The sequence below is a fragment of the Panicum virgatum genome, chromosome 2K (assembly GCF_016808335.1).
Source record: "Panicum virgatum strain AP13 chromosome 2K, P.virgatum_v5, whole genome shotgun sequence".
NCBI classification, from domain to species: Eukaryota; Viridiplantae; Streptophyta; class Magnoliopsida; order Poales; family Poaceae; genus Panicum; species Panicum virgatum.
This window is the reverse complement of record NC_053137.1, coordinates 54644360-54656636: the sequence shown is the minus strand read 5'-3', so window position 1 is coordinate 54656636 and position 12277 is coordinate 54644360. Positions and strand designations below refer to the sequence as shown.

General features: G+C 52.5%; 1 protein-coding gene across 2 annotated transcripts; it reads right to left on the bottom strand.

Moving 5' to 3' along the window:
- Window positions 1–6499: 6499 nt before the first annotated feature.
- Window positions 6500–9434, bottom strand: LOC120686017 (cytokinin riboside 5'-monophosphate phosphoribohydrolase LOG3-like). 2 transcript variants are annotated; one of them, XM_039968178.1, is made up of 7 exons: window positions 9045–9434; window positions 8832–8929; window positions 8683–8713; window positions 8454–8553; window positions 8263–8333; window positions 8035–8178; window positions 6500–6997 (listed from the first exon to the last, which is right to left on the bottom strand). In XM_039968178.1, exons 1-7 carry the CDS (start codon window positions 9201–9203, stop codon window positions 6893–6895), a joined length of 708 nt encoding a protein of 235 aa, XP_039824112.1. In that variant the 5' UTR covers window positions 9204–9434; the 3' UTR covers window positions 6500–6892. The 2 variants fall into 2 exon arrangements, with proteins under 2 accessions (XP_039824112.1, XP_039824117.1); XM_039968183.1 differs by having other exon boundaries at window positions 9022–9154.
- Between the last annotated feature and the right edge of the window lie 2843 nt (window positions 9435–12277).

Sequence of the window (12277 nt, the reverse complement as noted above, 5' to 3'; positions counted from 1 at the left end):
TTGTGATAGATGGGACTAGGGCTGGAAACGAGCCGAGCCAGGCTCGGCTCGGCTCGGTAGTTTGGCGAGCTCGCTGAGGAGGCTCGGCTCGGCTCGGCTCGAAGCCGGTTCGCGAGCCGGCTCGAGCCGGCTCGCGAGCCTGGCACAAAATATATACTATGCATTTAGTATACACATTATAAGACATTGACTAGTGCATATAAATATATAAAGCGCATACATGTGTTGAAATGAAAGTAATCAATAAACAATAATAATATTAAGCATAGATATAGATTAATATTGATATTGTCACACCACAGGTTAGGGTTAGAGTGTTTCATAATAGCCTATGAACCATTATGAGCCTCAGTGGACTGAGCTCGCGAGCCACAGCGAGCCGGCTCGGCTCGGCTCGGCTCGTCATTTTCACGAGCCTGAGAAGTAGGCTCGGCTCGGCTCGTTGGAGGCTCGCGAGGCTCGAGCTATTTTTCCAGCCCTAGATGGGACCCCCCACTAACGGTGTTATTTTGCCATCCATCCTATATTTTCAATTCCTTCATCCAAACAGAAGTTGGAGCGAACCTATCCCCAACCCAAAAATATAAACCAAACATAGGAAGGGTTGAAGCCGTCCCCAGAACGAGGGTCGGAGCCACTCCAACCCACCCATCCTGCAACCAAACACGGATATCACCGTGGGGAGGGGGGGGGCAACCGTAGCACCAGCTCAGAGCCGAGACGCTAGTGGCGCGAGCGGCGATCTTAGTTTGCAGGTGGGGGATGAAGGAGAGGAAGGGAAGGAGGCAGGCAGGGCCGGCTTTGGCCCATGCCACGGTCTACCGCCGCCGCTCGACCAAGTGGTTGGCGGTGGTGGCCGAAAGCTGTCTAGGGAGGGAAACGGGCGACGGGGAGAAATCGTCCCTAATCGCTGGAGGACTTGTTGAGCTTCCTGATAGCTGTTATTCATTCTCCAACAACTGAAAGTTGAGCAACCGTCTTTTTAGCATTGGTATATGTTTCACGGGAAAAATTAATCTTGAGCTGACAATTTAGGCTTTGGAGATAAAGTTATTCTAAAATTTCTTCAGAATGCGCGTTTTTACCCAAATGACGTCACATCCACCCACGGCACTGCACTGCGACATGTGTCACTTGGTGCTCTAGTCGTAGTTCTCCCGTCCACGAATTTTTTGACGACAACGAGGATAAAAAGTCACTAATGTTGTCTACGCATTTGACTGCAGAATCTTGAAGACAGTTACACACTTGGGCCGTGTTTAGGTGGAACGCAAAAATTTTTGCGATGGAATCTTACTAATTTGAAGTACTAAATGAAGTCTATTTATAAAATTTTTTGCACAGATGAGTTGTAAATCGCGAGACGAATCTAATGATGCTAATTAATCCATGATTAATCAATATTTAGCGGATAGTTACTGTAGCATCACTATTGCAAATCATGGATTAAGTAGGTTCATTAGATTCGTCTCGCGATTTACAGCCAATTCATGCAAAAAGTTTTGTAAATAGACTTCATTTAGTATTCCATGCATGTGTCGAAACATTTGATGTGACTTTTTTTTTGTGTTTACGGGATTTATGAGGTGAGAACTGTTGCCCAGCTAACCGGTAACGACTAACGAGTGGCTTGGACTGGAGCAGAAGGAAACGCAGGTCTTCCGGCCCCCATGGACCATGGTGGAACAAAGCGGGGGCTATTTTAGTTTACCTGAAGATACCTCCTGTCGAGTGTCGAGCATGTCTCGCCTGCGGTGTCGATCAATCCAGCCGACCAAATCAAACCGGTGCTAACTGCTGACAAGAACCCATGTCCTCTTGTGACATGTGAGCCGTGTCAGCAAAAGCAAGGAAACTAGAGAAGAAGGGGCAACCGAAGCTCTGTCTTGTTCGGTTCTCCTGCGTGAAGATGGTGGTACGCTCCAAAAAACCGCATTGTATCAACACGTGCCTGAGAAATGAAGCATTGGAAGTTTGTTCGTTGCCGCATGCTCTCAGGGACCCTTGGCATTGCCTGCTGCTCCACCAACCCTGCCTCGATTCCCTCTGAATCTCTGACTCGTCCGCGGTCGATCCGGCGATACACGAACTGGCGAGCACCCAAACCACCGAGTCGCCGACGGCCGACCACCCCCCTGCTTGTCGGCGGACGAAGACACCGGCCGGCCGACCGGGCAGGCAGCACCGTCCGCCGCGGCGCACGTCGGATGAGCCGCAGCGTCTGGCGGTGCCGGTGCCGGTGCCGCCTCGACGTGTCGCGCCGCCGTCGCGGCCATGTGACCGAGACAGTGAGGAGGAGGATCGGGAGGGGCGGCGGGGCCGCAGGGACGTATGCGGCATGGAGATTTGAGTCCCGGCGTGAGCGTGACGCTGGCGGGCGGGCGTGCATGTGTACAGCGAAGAGAGGCTTCTGCGACACGATCGGTGGCTTGCTGTTCTGTCCACTCGCGCGGCATGGCATCGACAGGCTGGCACGTCCGCTTCTGCTGATGCTTGCAACCTTGCTTGGCATGGACGGATTGGTGACGCGAGTAAAGACGGTAGATGACGCCACGGGCGAGAAGGCTTGGAGAACCGGATGGAGTAGCGGGGAGTTCCATGTCCGGGCTCCGGAGGGGCGCGTCTGGACGACTTGACAGCGCCCTTGGCAAATCGCACGCAACGAGGGAAGAGTGGGATGTGGTAAATCAAAACCCAAGGATAAAAAACGTTTGGGCTTCGTTCATGTCCTGCAAATGGTCTGGCCCAAGTTACATAAATGGGCTGAGCGAAAAGGCGCTGCAAGAAGAAGCCCACGACACGACAAGTGCTCTCGTCGGGAACAACAATGCAAACGCATCAATTCTTCCGAGGTTTTTTTCCTCAAAAAAAAGAAGAAAAACAAATCTTCCGAGCCTGCTCGGTTAGCTGGGCCCACCCCTCAGAAATGCCAAATCCACCGTGTACTTTCGGCACGTTTTGTCAGCAACATCCGTACGGATCCTCACATTACAGGACCCGGCCGGGAGGAAATCCAACTCTGTCATCAGGTAGTTCGCGGCTTCGCGCACACGCTGATCATCAGCTCGTACCACGTCCGATCAAGCATCCTAGCGCCATGCTCAGATGAGTTACTGTTCCATAGAACGCACCACCACCGGCCCCGGGCCCCGGGCACGGGAAAGCACCGGCCGGACGGGGACTTTTTGTAACCACCATCAGTTGCATGCGCGCACCGTACCGACGGATAGATCCGGGTCGACGCACCCGAGCAACAGTAGTGCGACCTGCAGGCCGGTGGCGCGTCCTGTCACGAGCTAGCGAGCGCGCACGACGCCTCCTATCGTATGGAGCCGCGACACGTCACGGTGCCTCTGAGCCCACCTCTCGCCGCTAGCTAGGGCGGCGGCTGCTAGGCGGAGCTTGTTCTCTGGGTAGCGGCGTAATTCTCTGCCCCGGGAGATAGACGCGGCCGCCAAGGCGAATGACCGCGCGTCCATATAGCTACTGTAGCTCGCGGCAGGGCTCCCATCCCAGGCAGCTGGTTCATGGCTCATGGCTCCATGCTCATGCGTACCCAAAAGGCAGGACCGCCCTGTACAATAATGTTGCAGTACTTGACAGTCGAGGGGCGTGAAAGAAAGAAAGAAATATATACTCCCTCAGTCCCAAAACAAATACATTTCTAAGATTGGACACGCAAACAATGCATGCCTTCTTCCACGTTTATAAGGCATCCTAAAACATGACACAGTCTTCCAAATAACATTTGACCATTCACTTCTCATTATTATAACACTTATGGTTATAAATTTGTAATATGGTAAAGCATATTTGATTACGAAACCAACTATATAAAGTTTACATTAAAAATAAAAAAATTAATAGTTAAATTATTGGTCAAACATAGCAAAGTTTGAATCTTGATATGCGGGTACGCCTTATAAACGTGGAAGGAGGGGATAATTTTTTCTTTTCAAAATATACCTGGGTGTGTATAACAAAATTAGGCCTCGTTTGTTTTTTTTTCAGTTTATGTCATAAGTCCCGTCACGTTATGTGTTTACACACCAATTAGAAGTACGAAACACAAAATTATTACAAAACTAATTTTATAAGTCGTGACTTAATTACGAGACGAATCTATTAGGTCTAATTAGTCCATAATTTAACCACTGATTACTATAGTAACCATCCGCTAATTGTGCATTAGTTATATTTAATAGATTCATCTAGGGTCCTAATTACAAATTATGCAATTTATTTTATATTAAGTTGGTATTTAAATATTCGAAATGACATCCGAATATTCGAAGTGATAGCAACTTAAAAAATTAAACGAGACCTTAAGGAGCAATTGAGTATGCATGCAAGAGATATGCATATGCAAGAGGCAAGAGTGAATTCGTGTGGTCTGAATGCGAGCAGCTGGCCGCGTCTGCAGGCTGTGGAAAAAGAGTCACCTTTGCAATTAGGGCGGAGCATGGGAGGCAGGAGGAAAGGGCGGCGTGCACATATTCCTGACACTGTGCAGGCGTGCAGCAGGCAGGTACCGGCACTCCACCAGGCTACGCTAGCTGGATTGACCGACGACGACGCTGGACGCTCGCGGCACCAGCAGCAACTCGTCCTCTGCCGCCACTAGGAGTGGGAGGGGTTGTAAAGTTACCAGCAGTAGCACTGTGGCAGCGTGCCCGTCGGAGCAGAGCACGCAGCAGCAGCCCCCGGCCGGCCCTCGCGGTTTCCCGTTCGGTGTACTAGGCCTAGCCTGCCGCGCTGTTCGCCCCGTCCTGGTCTGGAGACCCGTGCTGCAGGGTTCTCCGTGAACGCACACAGAAATTTGAGCACATGCATGCATCGCTGATCTGTATGCTACGCCAATTGCCAACTAACCACGGCAGAAACAATCCAGCGACACGTACCAACCAAGAAGGGGCACAGCGACGTACGGCCATGGATCCACACCCGTCGTCCCAGCCATCATCATTCTCTGTACCATGCTACGAGTCGGACGCAAACGCAGGCACCAGTGATGGTCGCATGCCTCCGCTGCCTGCCTGTAGTCGATCGTCTCTCCTTGGGCACCGGGCACCGGCCCACGCGCGCCGCCGCAGCAGTCGGCGTCGTAACAGCGGCCCGTCGAGCGGACTGCAGAGCTAGCGCACGTTGCTGCGTAACCATTCCGGGCGCACATTGTCAACCGAAACCAACCCTCGAGAACTTTGCAGGCTTGCACCGTTGCACCGATCGTACGAGACGACGACCATGCACCGGGCTCGCGAGGGAAAGCGGGAAGCAAGTGGAATTAAAATCCACACGAGGGGAACTTTGACCGAACTGATGATCGACACTACCTTAAGTGCATTGCTTGACGTCTCTAGAACCCTCCAGCTCTCCTCCTCACCCTTTCTGCTCCGGCTTGCTGCCGGCGAGGATACTAGGATGAGGGGCGATCATACTCCCTGTGTCGTAGGTGTAGCCTAGATCTTTCTTGGATTGCTACTGTTTTATTAGTTTGAGCTTCTAAGTATGCCTGGCCCAGTTGGGAGATGTTGGGGCACTACCGCCGTTTTAGTGCTACTATGCTACTCTCTCCGTCCTAAATTATTAACTATTTTGATAAATTTTGTTATGCACCTAGACACGACGACTACTAATTTGGCAAGGAGAGAGTATCTAACACCAAAAAAATGTACACCAAAGTTACATGAAAATTTCGACTAAAATATGAGTGGATACCTCTATACAAAAATTGAATTCGAACAAACAAATATTTGCAACGAGAAAAAAAAGAAAGGAAATCAGTAAGTGAAAATTAATGTGCCGCAAAACTGTACGTCCAACGCGCGCGCAACAATAATTAACGTGCGCATACAATTTTTTATTTCAAAAAATATATTTTTTGTTTTGGGCCAATTTTTGCATGGACACAGATGATTACTCTATTATAGTGGGCCACTGGGCCTGCAGGTGCGCACCCGTCCCGTCCGTCGTGCCAGCGTACTACTCCGTACGTGCAGGAGCGCGCGGCGTGGCCGGATAAGCTTTGTGGTTTAACTTTCGCGCGCTGCACTGCACGTACTCGTACATGTACGTACCCGCGGGCGGGCGTATCCTGCACCAACACGGACGAGAGGCGATCGAGCAACATTGGCAGCGCGCTTCCCGAGGCGCGCCGTACATACGGCCCAGGCGTACGGATGTCCGGGTACCTGCGAGCCGTACTGTACGTACGACGTGGCCGTACGTATTGCGTTTAACACGTGTTGCGTCGACGTACGTATTCTTTTCGTAGGGTAGTACGTTCGTGGATACACGTACAGCCTACAGCAGCGAGTACGAGCACTTCGCCTGTGCTACCTTCAATTTTTTTCTCGTTTACTGGTGGTTGCATTCTGAAAAAAGTGACAAAAAAAATACAGGCCCAGTTGGTTGGATCGGACGTGTGCCGCGCGTGGCCAGGCAGAACCAGCAGATGGAGAAAGGTAAACGCGCCATGGGCGTGAGGGTGATCAAGACAGAGCACTGCAACTCATTCTGATGTGAATTAACAGACTGGTCAATTGGACGATTGCGTTATTACCAGTTTTTACACCAATGGATGTCCTGCTACTACTGCTACCACACGAAAATACTACACATTAGGGGGACAGTGAACTATATATGCTGTCCTCTACTAGCTAGGATTAGTGAAAAGTAAGAGCACTAGGGATACATGCGGATGGGCGCACAGTACATGGCAGCTGGCCAGCAAGTAAAACGCCCGCCCGCCCGCCCGCCCGCCCAAAAAAAAAAAAACAAAAATCCTCCCGGCGTTTTGCTCGTCAAACTTTGCTGCCTCCACTAGGCACTAGTAGGATGGAGCGCCGGGCGGCCGGGCAGGCGAGGCCGCCGGCGGCGAGATGTAAGCTAGCTAGCGGGCGATCTCGGCCTGCAGCGCGGCGTTGTAGCCGACCTGCTCGATCTCCCACCGCAGCTTGGGCGTGGCGGGGTCCTCGTCCGCCACCGCCTCGTACTCCTGCATCGCATTGCATGGCAGATCATTATTTTGTTACCAGTACTACGTATATTCCTTCGTTCATAACAAGCATATATGCATGATTAATTACTACTGCTGCTGCCACTAGTAGTACAGTTGTACACACACTTGGGCACGAGGCCCAGGTCAACAAGACAATCAGAACAAGCCACGGCATAGACTAAATACTGCTAGTATCATCCATCAAACCACCAATCATTCCCTCTAGATGAGGTTTTGGACAAGATTCCAATCATTCCCTCTAGATGACGTTTTGGACAAGATTTGAGTGAAACATTGGGAATATAAATCATGAATAACTTTTAAGTTATTGAATTTGAAAAGTGAAAATTATATGAATAGATTTGTCTTAAGAAATACTTTCATAAAAATATATGTATATCATTTTTCAACAAATATTTTTATAAAACTAAGCGGACAAAGTTATGTTTTGAAGACCGTGTCGCTGTCCTAAACGTCATCTATTTTCTATACGGAGAGAGTACTAGCAGTATTTGATGGATGATACTAGCAGTAATGACCAGATTAAAGGACTACGAGTTATAGAAAATACGGTCCCTAGGAGTGTTCCAACCCAACTGCAGGCGTAGGTGGAGCAAGTAAAGAAAAGAATCTGGACGCTTTGCGGGCGTGGAAGCAAAAGGACGTTGCCGTTGCGCACGGGGGAACGAAAGGGCCAAAGGGACGGAGTAGTGGAAAGAGAGAGCGGCAGGGCACGGCATCGGCAGGAGAGGGCGACACTGCCCACCACTGTGAGACTCTGACTGTCTTGACCACAAGACAAAAGACGCCGGGCCGGGGTCGGGTGGGCCAGCCACGCACGGCACGGGGGTTCGGCCGCCCGGGTGCCGTGGCCGTCCCCGCGCGGGCGCGGGCACGCGCCAGCATGCCTGACCGAGTCACCCACCAGACCAACGGGCCAGCAGCGAGCCCCGGGGCGGCGGGCGCGGCCGCGCGCCGGCAGGAAGCAAGCAAGAAGCAGGTCGCGGCGGCGGCGCTGGTGGTTGTGTACGCACCTCAAGCTTCTGGACGAGGCCCCTGGCGTCGGGGGCGCTGACGAAGATGTGGCGCTGCGCGGGCTTGATGAAGCCGTCGTCCACCGCCTTGTCAAAGAAGGCCAGCAGGAAGTTGTAGTACCCGTCCACGTTCAGCAGGCCCACCTGCAGATCATCATCCAGGTTGTTGGTGTCCTCCTGCTCGTGCAGAGGCATGCGTTGCGCCGTAGTGCCAATACTAGCACTCACCGGCTTGCTGTGGATGCCGAGCTGGGCCCACGCGATCACCTCCAGGAGCTCATCCAGCGTCCCGTACCCCCCTGCGCCCAGCCAGCCAGCCATGGCCCATTGATACATCAGACATCGATCGATCTCTAACAGTAACAGGTACTAGTAGGCAACGGATGAGCATGCCGTTGCAGGCAGCAGAGGCTGCTTACCCGGGAGCGCGATGAAGGCGTCGGAGTTGCGTGCCATCTCCGCCTTGCGCTGGTGCATGCCCGCCACGGCCCGCACCTCGCCCACCGTCTCCCCGGTGATCTGCATGCAAAGGTTGGCAGGCGAGAAAATCAATCAGCCGTGGGTGGATCGGAGGTAGGTGGCGCCATGGGCGGAAGAAGCCGAGCGTGCAATCGGGGTCCGGCAAGGCGGCAACGCCTCGCTCCTCACCTCCTTGCCCATCAGAGTCGTCGGTATGACGCTGCGAACAAGTAGGAGAACCAACAGCGGAGGTAATTAGCTGGAGGAAATTAAAACTGGAGTCGTCACGGCGCGGCGGCGGCAGCAGCAGCAGCCGGGAGGTCGGAGAGACAACTGACCCAATGACGTGGCCGCCGCCCTTGTGCACGGCCTCGGAGACCTCCCCCATGAGCCCCAGGCTGCCGCCTCCGTACACCAGGTCCACCTTCCTCGCCACCTGTCGCCGTTGGTACGCATGTTCGATTCAGAGGGATGATGATACGGTTTGAATCCAGCAGGAACCAAGCAAGTGCACGCAGAGGTTTTCACATGATCGTGCATGGGGGGCTCACCAGCTCCCTGCCCAGCTCGACGGCGGCGTCCCGGTAGCTGCTGCGCTTGCCGGAGCTGCTCCCGCCGAACACGCACACCCGCCTGAACCTGCTGCTGCCGGACACCTGCGTGCCCCCACCCCCGCCGCCGCCGCCGCTCCTCTCCACCGCCCCTTCCATCCTCCCTGCTCCGCGACAGAGCTCTCTCGTCCCGATGGAGGGCGAAGGAAGAAGGTGAAAGCTGCTGTCCGTGGCGCCCTGGTGGTGGTGGTGGTGGCTGTGGCCGATCGGCTGGCCGGCGGGCGGGATATAAAAGGGCGCGCTTTTGGGCCGGGGGCCCCGCGGGAACAAGCCGGAGACGACAGCCGATTGGCTCGCCGCGCTGCGGATGCCGGTACCGCACGGCAGCAGCTAGCTAGGGTTAAGCAAGCCGCCAGCAGCCATTGATCACTGATCAGCGCCCATGTGCCGGGAGTAATAATCCCCGTCCCGTCCGACCCGGTCGCGGCAGCAGGCGCTCGCTCGCTAGCGTGGTGCCGTCTCTGGATTCTGCAAGACTGCGTGCGTTCAATTTCCCTGTTGCTGTTGCTGTCCGTGGAAAAAAAACACTGAAAACGCTGAAGCTTGGGGGCTCCTCTCGCTCTGAAAAGGACGGGCCACGAAATCGACCCGGTTTCTGCACATGTTTTGGGGCATGTCTGATTGGCGTTTGGAAGAGCCGGTGGTGTGCTCAGGAAGAGTAGTCTCGCAACGCAAGGCGATTGTTGCTTTCCAGGATTGGAGCGTGGAAGTAGAATTCAGGGCCTTATCTGATGATACTACTGGTAGCGAGCTTGTGGCCCAGCACTACAGGTGTCGAAGCACCACGTCAACAGGTTCAGAACCAGAAGGGGAATCTGACCAACGTGCTTGCATCAGACCAAATTCTTCTTCTTTTTTATCATTTTTGTGGCTTTGCAAAGGGGGTCTGACGACCAAATTATTGGCATTGATCCTGGCCTGAACGAAATGCTCGAAAACATGATAGTAGAAAGAAAACAACTTGCCCTGGAAAGTGGAAACTGCGATCGCTCGCATGGCCGTGTTTGGTTAGGGGTGAAAAAGTTTTTATGAAAACTTTTCGCCCTTTGACTATTAATTAGAGGTATTAAATAAAATTTAATAAAAACAACTTTTAAAATTATGGTACTGTAGCATGTGATGTAGCTAATAAGGTCTTTGACCGCATAATTAGAAAATAATTAGGGTCGGTAACTGTAGCATCACTGTAGACAATCATGGTGGAATTTGGCTCTTTAGATTCGGCTCGAAAAATTACACCCATCCGTAAAAAGATTTCGCAAATAAACGAAAACTTCGTTTAGTACTCCATGCATGTATTCGTCTTTTTGTGAAAATAATTTTCCGGAAAAACCAAACATGGCCATGTCTCCGTCTCCACCGGTCTCTGCCCCCTGATGATCTCTCCTATGACTGGGCATTCGGGTTACCCGAATTTTTCGAGTCGGGTAATTCGGGTAATACAAAATTCGGGTAACAGAAAATGCTACCCGATTTTAACTCTGAAAAATCACTACCCGACAATTCGGGTACCCGCAATTTCGGGTTCGGGTATACCCGAGGTCCTCCGATTTGCAACTGCAAGGCGCCGGTGCTCCTTCTCTCCCCCAGATCGATGCGCAGCGGCGGATGGCGAGGGCGGCGCCGCGGCACTCGCCACTCGGGACCGGCGGGGACGCGAGGTGGAGAGAGAGAGGGGCAGCGCCGGTGAGGGAGGAAGGGAGCGTCGACCGTAGAGGGCGGCCGGCGGCGACTTCGCTTCCGCGCGTCGTTCCATCGCCTCCGCCCCTGAAGCTCGCGCTCACGGAGTGGCGGCGGCGGCGCGGCGTACTGGAGGCCTGGGGGCGGTGGCGGCGGCGCGGGCGTACTGGGGGATGGGGGCGGGGCGGCGCCGGCGGGGCGCTGGGGTCTGGTGGCGGCGGGGCGCTGGGGGTCTGGCCGTCTGGGCGGCTCCGCGTCTGGAGGCTGGGGCCTGGGGCGCTGCTCGCTAGGGTTAGGAGCGGTGGCCTGGTGGAGCGGTGGGCTGGGCCGCTGGGCCAAAAATAAACAAATAGACTTGAGTGGGCTGATTTCGGGTAATTCGGGTACCGTGACCTAATACCCGAACTACCCGTAATAATTTCGGGTACCGTGGGTTAGAACTTGAATTGGGGTTCGGGTTTTTCAGGTTCGGATTTTTCGGATTCGGGCTCGGGTTTTCGGATTCGAGCTTCGAGTTTCGGGTATTTTGGCCTGCCATAATCTCTCCGACTCTCCCGGTGCTGGCAGCGCTGCCAGCAGAATTCAAGCAGCTTCACTTCGGCTGTGTTTAGATGAGGTGAAAAGGGGGAGAAAAAGTCACATCAGTCAATGTAGCACACTGTAGCACTTTTCGTTTGTTTGTGGTAAATATTGTTCTACCATGACCTAACTAGGCTCAAAAGATTCGTCTCGCAACGTACATCAAAATTATGCAATTAGTTTTTTTATTTAATTACATTTAGTACTCCATGCATGGGTTATTTGCTATATTTAATGTTTCGATGTGATAGGAGATGTGATGGATGTGATGGAAAGTTTGGAAATTTGGTGGGAACTAAACACACCCTTCACTGCTTTGCTGCTGCTCCGACCCTGCAGAACCCACGCGACGCTAGCCTGCTGCTAATACGAGGATCGATCCATTGCAGGTAGCTGCTCGATCCTCCATGCCATCCATCCATCAGAGTGAGCTACAGCTACTGCAAGCGCTACCCACAGCCGGGCCGCCCGTTGCTCCATGCTGCTACTCCGCTTTGCTGGCTGGGCGCCGGCGCTGTTAATTCACCACGCAAAAGTACGGCACGGGTACAGCCTGACAAGGCTAATAATCCCGTGCGGGCTGGGCCCTGGGCATGTCGGAGTAGTATGGCTGTAAATGAAGTCTATTTACAAATTTTTTTTCACAGATGAGTTGTAAATCGCGAGATGAATCTAATGATGATAATTAATCTATAATTAATTTATAATTAGCGGATGATTACTGTAGCATCATTGTTGCAAAAATCATGAATTAAGTAGGCTCATTAAATTCATCTCGTAATTTACAGTCCATCCATGTAAAAAGTTTTGTAAATAAATTTCATTTAGTACTCTATTCATATGTCAAAATATTTAATATAATATTTTTTTTTGTGTTTATGGGTTTACGAGTAAAGATCTAAGGACCTATGTAA